Source organism: Physella acuta, unplaced genomic scaffold, assembly GCF_028476545.2.
Source record: "Physella acuta isolate Inbredline_101_S28 unplaced genomic scaffold, ASM2847654v3 ptg001208l, whole genome shotgun sequence".
NCBI lineage: Eukaryota > Metazoa > Mollusca > Gastropoda > Physidae > Physella > Physella acuta.
In genome coordinates this window covers 154,201-167,894 of record NW_026732725.1, presented here as the reverse complement: position 1 = coordinate 167,894, position 13,694 = coordinate 154,201, and the positions used below count along the sequence as shown (strand labels likewise).

The window sequence follows — 13,694 nt, the reverse complement described above, 5'->3', positions numbered from 1 at the left end:
AGTTTGTCAGCACAGCATGACGGGCGCAGCAACACCTGCAGTTTCTCTGACCGTTACATCATGGCGGCATCAGATTCTAAGGAGACATGGAACACCTTGTATCACCCGTGGCAGTTCTCTCCCTGCAGTGTACGGTACTTCACCGACTACATAACATCACAGCTAAACACACTGTAAGTCCATGTTTTGTTTAGCTATATGAAGTTTATAACATCGTAAATCCGTTTGTTTAGCTCTAGACTTAACGCATGTTATAAATAGTTCTTATGTTAAGGGGGTAGGCTCCGGAAAAAAACGGGTAAAAAACTTTTTTATTACTAAACCTTTTTAAAATTTATTTGTTTATGTATAAGTTAGGGTACTTAAGGGAAAATATTTGCATGTACCAGGGAATGTAAAAGTAACATACAAACCACCCATAAATCATTGATCCTTCTTGTACTAACACCAATAGAGTCAGTTGGCTAGTTTTTGTAACAGAAAAATCGCTAGAAATATTGTTTCAAATTTTCGATGATTTTTATGGTGAAAAACCATTAAATTTAGCATTAATTTCAATGAAATTTCACCGTGCCAAAATTTGAAAATTCAAAAAGAAATATTTCTAGAGTGTTTTCTGTTACAAAAACTTAGCTTCCTTCCTTCCTTATACGGAAATCGGCTCAGAAGGTTGACTTCCATTAGCCAGGCAGGCCTCAGTGTAGCAAACTCCGACCATAAGAGTTTCCCACACATCGGTCGCTACTTCCGTCGGCTCTCACCGGGCTTTCCTTCCCCGCCCACCAGACGCGGGACGTGGGGACGTCGTCCTACCGCCTGGTACCCGGCTTGATCGTGGAGGGCGTTCGGCCATTTTTTCCTTGAGCCTAGCTAGCTGACTCTATTAATGTTAGTAAAAAAGGAATCAATGATTATATAGCCGATATATATATTTTAGTTTATGAAATTTTAGAACTCCACAAAATGCTGTTTTTTTCAAGATGGCCGCCGTTGCCATGGCAACCATATTTTCAAAAGAGTCCCTGATGCTCGCAAATATTTTTCTTTAAGTACCCTTACTTAGATATCCACATATAAATCAGTAAAAAGTTTCAATTAAGAAGTTGTTTTTTTTTCTGGAGCCTACCCCTTTAACCCAACACACTGTAAGCTTATGTTTATTAATTAAACGCTTGCATTAATAATACTATTATCTTAATTTTATTGTTTAGCTTTAATGTACTGAGTCCATCTTTCATTCAGCTTTTGTGTTACTTCATGACACAGAGTCCCCATATTTTCTAAAACGCTAGTGGTAGCTTACTTTCTTTTAGTTCCCTACAGTATGGGCCTAACTTTGATTTCCTCTAAAATAATTATATGGGAAATCATGATCGAGTTTTCCACCGCAAAATTGGGTTATCAAAAAGTGATTATTTCGATTTCAGGGCTCCCCCCCCCCCCTTTTTCCACATAAAAAGTTGCTAGATTATAGAAATCACAGCTTGTTTGCTTGTTGCGTTATTCCCGTATAAAAAAACAACAACTGCAAAATTAAGCTTTAGATCCTAATTGTCTAAAATCTTATTGTGTATCTCAACCTGAAAGCACGGAGTCTTAATGTTACAAGAACAAAATTATATCGGACGTGTTTCTTGATATTTTCCTTTTTCTTCAGGCAAAATTTACCACATTTTAAACTGTTAATAATTGTATTTCACTCTTTCGTTTTAACATTATCAAAATGCTTTATAGCTTTGTCGCTTTAGTGGCAGATTAGAAACTCTTTTTTGTAGTATATAAAACGCTTCCAACCGCGCCAAACAATATTTACAACTGTTACAACACACTGAGCGCTGCGTGGTCGAGTAGTAGCTCACATATTTGTAATCTCGAGAGATATAAAGTTTGATCATCGGTTTTGTAAGCCACATAAACAATGATGAAAAATGTCCGTTGTTTTCTCCTTTCGCAGCCGCGGTTACAACTGTTTAACAGGGAGGCTCCCCATAGAACCTGACATCCCGTACACAGCAGATCAGCTGCTGGGGCAGATGTACACACCAGATCAGCAGTGTCAACTCGTGTACGGCCCTACGTCTTATCTTTGCCGTGTAAGGAAATTTCATATTGCTAAACATCGCTTCACATTAAATCCAAAAACAGTATTTTTTTTCATATCAACGTCTGATAATATCCCTAATGTCCCACACCACAGTAATGTAATATTCCCAAAGCTATTGTTAAGAGAGAAGAATACAACATTACATTCGAAAACATGAAACTATACTAAAACAACGTGAAGTGAATGTTGACATATATATTTGACTACCATATTGTCTCTTAAAATTTATCATGTTAACTAGCAGTACAAAAAAAAAAAACATCGTAAAACGAAAATCATCATACACGGCACATTAAACAAACCAATTATTCAAATTTTGGCGTCTGGGCTAAATTTAGATATAATGGTTGCTAAAATGAAAATTCCCAAGTTCGGATTTCAGAACATATGGGGCTCATTAGATGGGGACAACAACTTATCTAGAAGAGACAACTTCAAAATCAAACAACGGCTGCCTCGTAGTTTCCTATTAGATGAAAAAAGAAAATAGAAGCAAAGCGAATTCAGAAATAAACGCGGAAATTTTAGGGGCATAATCTTTCGACACGTGATACTTAATTGTGTAAGAGGAAATCCTGTTCAACATTGTAATTAAGAAGAAGAAATGAAGATCGGGTAGGAGTCCACTTTCAAAACCTGCTAAGTCACTTTTGGTTGATTTCGAAGAAATTGACTTTTAATTTCTTTTTTTGGTTAGCTATTCTTAGGACTTTTGATATTTTACTGTTATATAATTTATTTTAATGTATACCTTTTTGAACCAAAATTAGTATACTACTTTAATTGCCACTTAATTGAGAAGGTTTTAGGAGTAACTTATTTTCTTCAAAAAGTGTACTTAGCAGGTTTCGCAAGTGGACTCCTGACAGTCATAGTTTGGTAAACAAAATAATAACAATTTCTAGTTTCTCTAGGTAGTTGGTCTATCAAATTTGTTTAAATTAAACATCCGAATCGCCAGTAATTAAATTAGATTAGGTTGGTCCAAATAGATCATAGGCCGACGAAAGTCTTAGGCATTCTGTTCCTTGGCTAGTATCTCCAATTGTCCCTAGTTGTAAATAATCTCTCAGGTTTTTCTTTCCCTTTCTCATGTGATCTCACGTTTTGCTATGCTGGGCGTCTGTTTCGGATTTTATGGTCTGTGGATGTATTTTTGTCCCCAGGGCCTTCACGGCACAGATCCAGCGAGCATCTGCCGTGATATGTACTGCCAGGATCCTGACGACCCAGACATGTGTATAGCCATACGGGCTGCCAGAGGTACCACGTGTGGAAACGGCCGGGTAAATAATATAATCAATGTAGATATAAATGTACCCATTTCAGCGTGACAGTCACGTGTTTCTGTGACTTTTGGTATAAGAGGGGATAATGTCAGCACTTTGACGAGCCGTTTTTAATTTCACTAAAGTGAGCCAAGTACCCAACTGATCCGGGTAAACTCAGGTTCTCGAGCACGTGGTTCGAACTCGAGACTTTCGAGTAAGCAGTAGTACGCTCTACCATTTGACCACACTCGTAACTAAATATAAAAAGAATCCATAAATGACTAGGTAGCTAAAACGGGTAAGGTAACAACCTGACAAAGTAAATAAAATAAGGATGTAACTAACAAATTAACTAAGTAACTAATACTAATAAGGTAACTAAGGAATTCGAGTAAACTTTTTCAGATTTGTGAAAATGGACATTGCGTGCTCCATGCCGATGCACCTCATGTTGACGGTAGGTTAAAAAAAAAAGATTGTGATACTTGTGTATTGTTTTGACTGAGGACATTATTGAAATTGACCTCATCAAATGTTTGAAAATAAGCTTTCATAAAACATGAAATGTAAATGTTAACAAAGTTAAAATATTGTAACAATTTAATTTAATCTTTTAAAAACTAAACTCAAAAGTATACGTTCTCGATTTAATTGTTGATTTGCAAGTACAAAAAAATCTATTAGTGGGATATTGAACTTTTAAATTTTTCCGATTGTTTCAGCTATCTTTTAAGATAAACGTGAAGCAGATATTAATAGTTTAACATGATTTTAATGTGTTTTCTATTTAATGCTTTTAAAAATTCCCAACCTTTGTTATCTATCTACCTATATATAAATCAGTGTGTGTGTGTGTGTGTTTGTCTTTTATGCATTACTACACCGTTCATCTGATCGCCAAGAAACTTTGGGAAGTTGTTGAGAATACTTCTGGAGAGGTTTTTGCGAAAAAAAAAAGAATTCCAAATTCGCAGGAGTGGCGCCCCGATTCTTCTTTATATACGGTATATAAAACATAAAGGTCGATTGCGGTTCGACACCGTTCATCCGAGTGTCATGAAACTTTGGAGATTTATTTTAAAAACTCCAGTGAAAGGTTCTGCAAAAATGTTTTTTAATTTCGCAAGAGCAGCCCCCCGGAAGGACTCGATTCTTGTCAATTCTCGGTTTGGTACCAAGAGTTCCAGAGCGGCTAACTTAGCTCTAATGTTAAATCATTTGTGTGCTCCGGCCCTCTACAGTGTCCGATTTTGGCGCACTGGGTTTTCCCGTGAGCGCAGTGGCACCTACGTTCGTTCTAAACATTGCGATAGACTATGGATAAGATGAGGAGTTATAATCGTTCATTAAATTGAATCGGGCGCGTCCGCCGGCACGCCGGTAGGGTGTGATTTGGCGCCCTATGCTATCCAGTAAGCTCTATGGCGCCTACGTTAGTTTTAAGAAGCACCCTACAATATTGACAAGGCGGCACACAACATTCTATGATTAAACCGAGCGAGGGACCTTACGCTGCGCCACTGTGGTAGTGTAATCGAGCGCCCCTATAGGTTCCTGACACCTGGGCTGTCGATGAAGTATGATCTATTTCACTATTACGGAGATAGATTAACGTACACTAAAGGCGTTCATGCAACATGCCCTGTGGCGGAGCGACAGTGTAGGTAAACCTTTGCCCCAACAAATATGATCCAAGAAATATAGCGCAGGCATTGTTTACATTTAAATAACTTAGTTCTAGCAAACAAGATCATAAGTCTAAAATTATAGGACTGGTAACGCATTGACGAAACCCTCTTAAAATATTTCGTCAGAAATCTTCTACCTGCGGCAACGCGCAGGGACGGGCACGCTTGTTTGTTATTTATTTTATAGATTACTGACCACTGTAAACAATGTGAATGTAAATCTACTTTTCAGTGACGTGTATGTACGGAGACGAGCCGGGTAGGATAGGAGATTTCTCGTCATGCCGCGCCATGGTGGATGATTTCATCGGATTTTGTTCCAGGGACTCGTTGTTTGCCTCTTGTTGCAGCTCATGCAATGCAGTTAAAAGAACAGTTCAGGGTAATATTATAATAGATCCGTATTATAGATCATTAGGTCAATGCTAAAGTCGCATAATGAGACTGCTTAGTCGAATGGTATAGCGTTTGGTTTCTAGCGCAAAGGTCGCGAGTTCGGATCTCAGTCCAGACTCGGGAGTGCAGGACGTGAATGAGTCCACATATATATAAACTCTACTTCATCTGCACTGTTGACAATTTTATTTGTAAGAAGAGCTTTACTTAATGCTGCCTCATAGAAAATAAAATAAAGTATATAATTATATAAAGTATATTCACTTACCTAATTTTAAAATTTATTTGACTTTAACAACAGGTTGCGAGTTTGGAGATTACTATTCGGATTGTGTAGCGTCCAACTGCTACTACACAGATATGCGAACGAAGTGTTGTGAAAAGTGTAACATTGGCGTTCCTTATACTACAAGGAGGACATCAACGACTCGCCCTTCAACTACAAGTTAGTTAAATTAAAGGTCTTCTTTTAAATCGATTCCTTACACACACACACTTATACGCACTTGTAGATATAAACACATAGGCATACACTCACTCACACACACGTATATATATATATATATATATATATATATATATATATATATATATATATATATATATATATATTGTGTATACAAAAATATACATATATAGATATACGTATATAGATAGATGAATATATAAATGAATGGCAATAAGAAATAATTTTCGATAAGTTAAAAAACAAATTAACTTGTCATTATTTATTAATTAATGTTTTTGGATACAAAAATATTTCAATTATCAACTATGTATTTCATTATACTTACTTCGCAATAATTAATTTTGACAAGTTTTTCTATATCTATTCATATCTTTATCATCGAATTTACATGATAATGTTCTTTCTAGTGTAAATTTCAAAGTGTGTTGAGAACATGTACTATGGTCAAAATTGTGTTTTTCAGCAGCTAAACGTTGTACTGACGATACAACATACACAGACGGGGGCAGACATTGTTCGTCCATAGTTCAGAACTCACCTTACTTGTGTTACGAGCAGGAGGTCAAAGACGCTTGCTGCACATCCTGTCAACAGGTCAACACGTCCGAAGCTGGTGAGCCGGTTTCTACTCTTTTTTTTTTTGGAGGATGCTGAAACGCAATAGTTTATCTAGATTGCCTCGTTGTCCGTGTTAAACATTTTAAATACCTAGTGCACTTTTATAATTCCTCAAAACAAGAGAGCAGAGAGGGGCGGTGTTTTATTTGATTTCACTTTTAAGGTATGCTGACGTTGTTATTTCAATTTCCTTAAAAGAATCGAAACAGAATGCTTTTGCTTAGTCATTAAAATACATTCTACTTTTAAATTGTTTAAATAGTTTAAAATAATTTTTGAAATATTGACACAAAAATATCAGAACTCGTATTTTTAAATATCAAATCAAAATAATTTTGGATTTTGTCAACTAGGTCAATATAGGTTTTAATTTACGAAATAAACAAAGTTTCACTTTTGAGCAATAGTACTTAGGCTCGCACTGAGCCCACATTTAGTCGTAGCACTATAATTTTATTTTAAACAGGAAATATAGAAATGAAGATAATAAATCGCTGAGACTATTACAGTCAGCTAGTATCATGAATTTTTTAATGGATTTATGAGGCCACTCAGCAGCAATAAATAGTTCCTGACACTAGTTGGGGAAAGTAAAGGTGGTCGGTGTAGTGCTGGAAAAGCAATGATTTATTATATATCACAGTCAAAGAAACAGCAGATCTACCATGTATGACACAGTGACCAGTAAAGGTGCAATGAAAAAATATTTTTTTTGCTTACCCCTAGCTTTGGCCCTAAAATTACCCAAGTCCTTCCCTTAACCCTAAAGTTGACTGTAACCAATGATAACCCTAGCCCTCACTAAAACTGCGATGCCAACGAAATGAAACAGATTCGATACTAGTTTTATTTTGCTAACATCACATATGTGTTGTTGAAACTACTTTTATTTTGCTTACATTGTTGTAATTAGTTTTGTATTGGTACATATTTAATATATCGTTGTAACTACTTTCGTTTTAACTACACATTTGACCTATTGGTGCAAATCAAAGATGTCCACATTTATATACATCTTGACCAGGGTGTGAGTACGGCGACAAGGCGCCATCTTGGTGTGGACACCCAGACGCCTGCACAAAGTTCCCAGACAAATGTTGCGGCACTTGTTCCAAAACAGGATCCGGTATTGGTTACGGAACAGCAGGCAAGTCCTACATTATTAAAATATTAGAAAAAAAATGCATATTTCTTTGCTTAATTTGTTATTTTCAGAACTTCAACACATTTGTATTTCCACTTTAAAAAAACTCGTATGTCCCTGTTTCATGTTCATTCTCTATAAGTTTAAATGGAAAGTTTGGCTTCAAAATGAAAATAAAATATCTTATTATAAATTATACCGGGAAACAGAAACATAACAAAGTTGACACAGTACGTAGCCCTTTTTAGAGCTAATGAAGATGTTTTAATTGTGGTTCTTAATGAGTGACTATGGACATTCTTATTGATTGACAATGGACAATCATATTAATTGGCTATAGAATAATTTTCGGATATTTTTACAATTTTCAAAAGCCATAAACTTGTCTTCTTAAACCGTATTACAGTTTTCTTAGATGTGAATCATATTTCTTGTATGTAAGATCAAATTGTGTTACTATTAACTAGTTTGTTACACAATTTAAACACTTAGAGAGCAAATATTGACTCAGAATTAGGCTTGTATTTTGTAATTTTATTTTTTTAAATATTGAAGAAAGACACGAGGTAATAACTAATTAAATATCGATAACGTATAAGCCTTTAAATTACACGATCGTTCAATAAAGTCTTTCAAATATTAGAGCATTTCAACACACAATCTGTGTTTTCCTACTGTACAGCTTGTATAGACGAATCTAACTTCCGGTACAACGGAAGAAGCTGCTCGTCTGCCGTGGAGACCTACAAAGGCAACTGTTACAACACAGACTTCCAGCAGACGTGTTGCCGCTCTTGTCTCAATGCTAGGAATGTGCCTAATATTGGTAGGTCCTGTAATAAATGGAAGTGTCGGAGAAAGGGAGTAAACGATACTTAATTAGAAAATTATACTCTATATGTACGTATATAAATAAATTATATATATATATATATATATATATATATATATATATATATATATATAACTAGCTGCAAACACAACACAACACAGCAAACACAAACTCAAACTCAAACACAACACAAACCGGGACGGCTAGTATTGTAGTTTGGTTCAGGTGTCTATAAAAGAGCTTTCTGGTGCGACCGACCAAAACGAATTCCCCTTCGTGCGCAAAAAGACAGACAAAAACGAATGCGCAAAAAAAGACACAAATAATAACCTGCGGAAATTCCTGTTCCCGAATAAAGATGTCTTTTTTTTACGTCAAATGTTTTTGATTAAAAAACTAATTAGTAAACAGTACGTTCAGCGCATGATATAAATAAAAGGCAATATTTAAAATACCTACTACATGCACTTGATCGATCCCTTCTAATTATGTAAGTATTTTTTCCCAACACCAAAACAAAGTAATAAAAAGTCTATTCTTTTCCGCCCAATGTAATGTTTTTATAAAGGGAAGTAGTTGTGTTTTCCTAATTTATCAAAGGACGTAATGAGTGCTCAAAGACAAAATGTAAATAATTTTCAGACATAATAACAATTTGTGCAAAAGGTTCTTTTTTTTTAAAAATTGTGTTTAATGAACATGTTGATAAAATTATTATTTTAAGTACAAAAAATGAAAATTGTTTTAAATCACTTTCGATATTAATTTATTAAATCATAAATTTAGAAGATAAGTACTTTAGTTAGACGTTTAACACTATAAGAATGAGGTCTATTAAATTCTTATATTTCTTAGTAATTTTTTATTACAAACAAATAACAGAATTGAACTGTATATATCTACTTTAAATATATATATATATATATATATATATATATATATATATATATATATATATATATATATATACTATATATATATATATATATATATATATATATATACATATATATATATATATATATATATATATATATACATATATATATATATATATATATATACATATATATATATATATATATATATATATATATATATATATATATATATACATATATATATATATATATAATATATATATATATATACATAATATATATATATATATATATATATATATATATATATATATTATAATATATATATATACATATATATATATATTATATATATATATATATATAAATATATATATATATATATATATATATATATAATATATATATATATATATATATATATATATATATATACTATATATTCTGTTCCTACACGGCAGGCTGTGAGTATGGAGACAGAAATCCGTCCGATTGTCTCCACAAATGCAACAATTACAAAGCTGACTGCTGCGCCCATTGCAACACATCAACCAGACTACAGCTGTCGATCTTCTTAATGGTTATGGTTTCTGCTTTGAAAATGTTCTCAATTTTGTAACTATTCTTGTGTACGTTTTGCACAGCTATAGTGTTCGAGCAAGAACTTTCAAGTTCATACTTACTAAACAAAGTATCTTCCAGATTATTTGAAAACCGTCCCTAACTTAGCAATGAACCTTTTATTGTATCTTTGTATTTTTTAAAAACATTTGTAACATACATTCTGATGAGGTCATACCGATTTTATTTGTGCAGCTTTCAGACTATAGAGCTGATGTAGTATGCGTGAGGAAAGGGGGGGGGGCTTGAATTAGAGGTTTTAAGATATAAAAAAAATGTTTAATATTTTATGTATTTTCAACACCTTAAATAAATAAAAAAATATGTTACCTAATAAAATTGTAATTTAATTTTTATTTAATTAGAGTAATTTCAGCAGGAGTGGTGGGAGGAGGAACCTCATGTATTGAGCCCTCCCCCCCCCCCCCCCCCCAAAGCCAATCGACATAGAAATCATGTGAACGTTCTCATGAGCGACCAAATCTTTTATGCAAGGAAGCAGATTCGTTTTGTTTGCTTATTTTCAGTGCATTTAACGCTTGTTTGCTATACAAGTTTTTTTGCCCTGTGCATTAAATAATGCGTTGCAGTCAAATCTGTCGATTTGCTCGAGCCAACCAAATTTTGGTGACCATTGGAATATTGCGTAATGTTAATCCTACCTCATGCCACGCGCTGTAAGATAAAAAGAGCCAGATTTTCCTATGTATCAGACTCCCTTTCTCCATACAGATGTTGGACACAACGTTATCTATTCAACTTGGAATCAGCAGTGTCGGAAAGGAAACCAGAGTTGGGTAATCATATCGCCTAAGAATCTCTACTCCTGTGTTATTGCGGAGTTTCCTATACTAGATTAATAATAATAAGAGCGGAAGACACGGTCGTATGATAAAGCTTACGACAGCTGATAAGGAAGTCTCGAGTTTGGGTACCTTAATCTGATCAGTTCCTGGTCAGGGATTTTCTCAATCCGATAATTACTTGGTCAGGTGTTTTTCTCAATCCGAGATTCTTGTGAAATATTTAATAAGTTGATTTAAATTGTTTAAAGTGCGAGGATCCATGCAGAGAAAGTAACAAAAAATGTTTTGGTCAACAGAGTGTTTGTAACGTTCCGAAATATAAAATAGGTCCTTTATTCACCTAAAGAAATAGCCATCAATTAGTTGATAATTATTTTCACTTTTATATTATTCTATCAAGAAGCGTCGGCAGTAAAGCACTTCTTTAATAGTTAGCGTTTTGTGACTGTATTGAAGGGAGGTAAACCAGATATAAAATGGTTATCGTTAAGATGATTTGCCTCCCCTATTTTCTTTTTCTACCAAGACGACGGCGGTTTTATGATTTTATGGATGGGCCAAATTATAATGATTGAATATTTTTAATATATTAAAATAATTATTTTAAAATATAAAACTTGCTAAAAATACGTTTCACAAAGTAAATTATTATTTCAGTGATGCAGAGGCCACACTTTGTCTTCAAAAGTCCTACAACTATATAAGTGTTGTTTCATTTTATAGACGACCATAAGTTGCACTAGGATATTTGTCTGATACAATAGTTCTACTAGTTTAAAAAAGCCGCCTTCATCTCGGATACTTGATAATTCAGACACTAACATTTTAAAATTATTATTTTTTAAAAATTTATTAATGATCGGGTTTTGGGAAGCCTAAACTCTCCTCTCTCCCCCCCCCCCCGCCCTGGAAGTTCCGCCACTGGTCTGGTACTACCACAAGTTCTCCCTGACGTACCTGTCTCCTGATTTGTTTTATCCGGCCTGTTAATCACGCATTGCCTTGTACTTATACAGTTTATTATGGTGTCGCACTATCACCTCTACCAGCCAGTGTAGGGTCACGTTTACAATCGAAAAAAACTGATCTAAAGATCAACAATCAATCTAACTGTCGAATCATTAATGGATATAGCGAAGATCAATATATTTTAATCTCTCGCAACGTCGTCTTCATCAATGAGATAAATAATGTCTAGGTACTCGAACCTGAAAAACTTCCTTCTTGGTTATCTTTGCCCTGAAGATTACCATTAATTATAATTATAAACATAGATGGACACGTTTAATTAAAGACACATTTCATCTTTAGTTTTATAACAGTGGATACACTTGTGTTACTTGCCTTGATTTTTACATTAAGACTTAATAAACAAAACACACTAAACCTAGTTCCTTCATTAAGTTTTGAGAAAATAAAGTCCGATTTTAAAGTTCAAACTACCTTCGTGTCACCTCTTCGCAAGATTTTTACTCCACTTTACTAGGGCTAAACAATAGAAAAATAAGGTATGTTTGTTTAGCATTAGTTACCTTACAAATCTTAACAAAATTTACCCGACACCACCAATTTAAGTTGCATCGTGAGTCATTTAAAATTGTTTTGGCATAGAGACTTTAAAAAGTTTATCACAATTAGAATGCTTAATCAATCGCATTGGTGTTTATGTTAGACTTTTAGTAAAACCTCACTATGGGTCTGACAAGGTGGTGTTCTATTTATTTTATTACGCGTTAACCATTTACAATCATCGGAGAAAGTCAAATGCCCCCACACAGTGGCGTAGCCAGAGTCTTCATATATATATATATATATATATATATATATATATATATATATATATATATATATATATATATATATATATATATATAAATATATATATATATATATTTATATTTATATATATTGTATAAATATATATATATATATATATATATATATATATATATATATATATATATATATATATATATATATATATATATATATATATATATATATATATATATATATGAACTTCATTCACCACTGTCCAGCCACTTTCGGTGAATTATCCTACCCAGCGTATAGTATACCTAGGTGTGACAATAATGTCGCTCTACATAATTGTTGTGGTGAGGTGAGGGGGGGGGGGAATAACCAACTCAGAGTGAACGTGGCGTCAGTTTTTAGATGACTGTTCTAAACATACATATACATATATACATATATACTGATTCAGTTAAAGATTTAAATAAGTAACAGTGGTATTATACAGTAAAAATTTTTTTTACAGAGGGGTTCATAGGGGGGGGGGGGGGTTATACCCCCCCCCCCCCTCTAACCCCCCACCCCCCTGCCTCCGCCACTGCCACCTCACCGTACAATGATTTTCATTACCAGTTCCCAAACCACGTAAGCTTACTAGTAACTTAAACCACCCACATCCACACATGTAATTTGTTCTTCATGCTCATCTTTTAAGTCACCAAACAAGCTACGCCCCCCCCCTCCCAACTCCCGCCTCTCACAAAAAATGAATTAAGGCAGAGGTAAGGGATTTATTCTATTAGACATGGGCAAACAACGAGGAGCTGGGACAGAGAAGACACCGGAAGTTGGACGGTGGGATGGTTTATGGGATTGTTTGAATGGGTGGTTTATGGGCTTGTTTGAATGGGTGGTTTATGGGCTTGTTTGAATGGGTGGTTTATGGGATTGTTTGAATGGGTGGTTTATGGGATTGTTTGAATGGGTGGTTTATGGGCTTGTTTGAATGGGTGGTTTATGGGCTTGTTTGAATGGGTGGTTTATGGGATTGTTTGAATGGGTGGTTTATGGGCTTGTTTGAATGGGTGGTTTATGGGATTGTTTGAATGGGT

General features: G+C 34.2%; 1 protein-coding gene across 1 annotated transcript; it reads left to right on the top strand.

Moving 5' to 3' along the window:
• Positions 1-6: 6 nt before the first annotated feature.
• LOC131957114 (A disintegrin and metalloproteinase with thrombospondin motifs 19-like) lies at positions 7-10,267 on the top strand. The gene is made up of 10 exons (XM_059321820.1): positions 7-173; positions 1,955-2,093; positions 3,271-3,390; positions 3,781-3,832; positions 5,296-5,445; positions 5,761-5,904; positions 6,392-6,541; positions 7,571-7,693; positions 8,373-8,516; positions 9,865-10,267. Exons 1-10 carry the CDS (start codon positions 61-63, stop codon positions 10,020-10,022), a joined length of 1,293 nt encoding a protein of 430 aa, XP_059177803.1. The 5' UTR covers positions 7-60; the 3' UTR covers positions 10,023-10,267.
• The last annotated feature ends 3,427 nt before the right edge of the window (positions 10,268-13,694 follow it).

Coding starts and splice junctions, on each gene's coding strand:
- LOC131957114 (XM_059321820.1), top strand. CDS start 61: ATGGCGGCATCAGATTCTAAGGAGACATGGAACACCTTGTATCACCCG. Junction 2,094..3,270: donor CTACGTCTTATCTTTGCCGT/GTAAGGAAATTT, acceptor TTTTGTCCCCAG/GGCCTTCACGGCACAGATCC. Junction 5,905..6,391: donor GACTCGCCCTTCAACTACAA/GTTAGTTAAATT, acceptor TGTGTTTTTCAG/CAGCTAAACGTTGTACTGAC.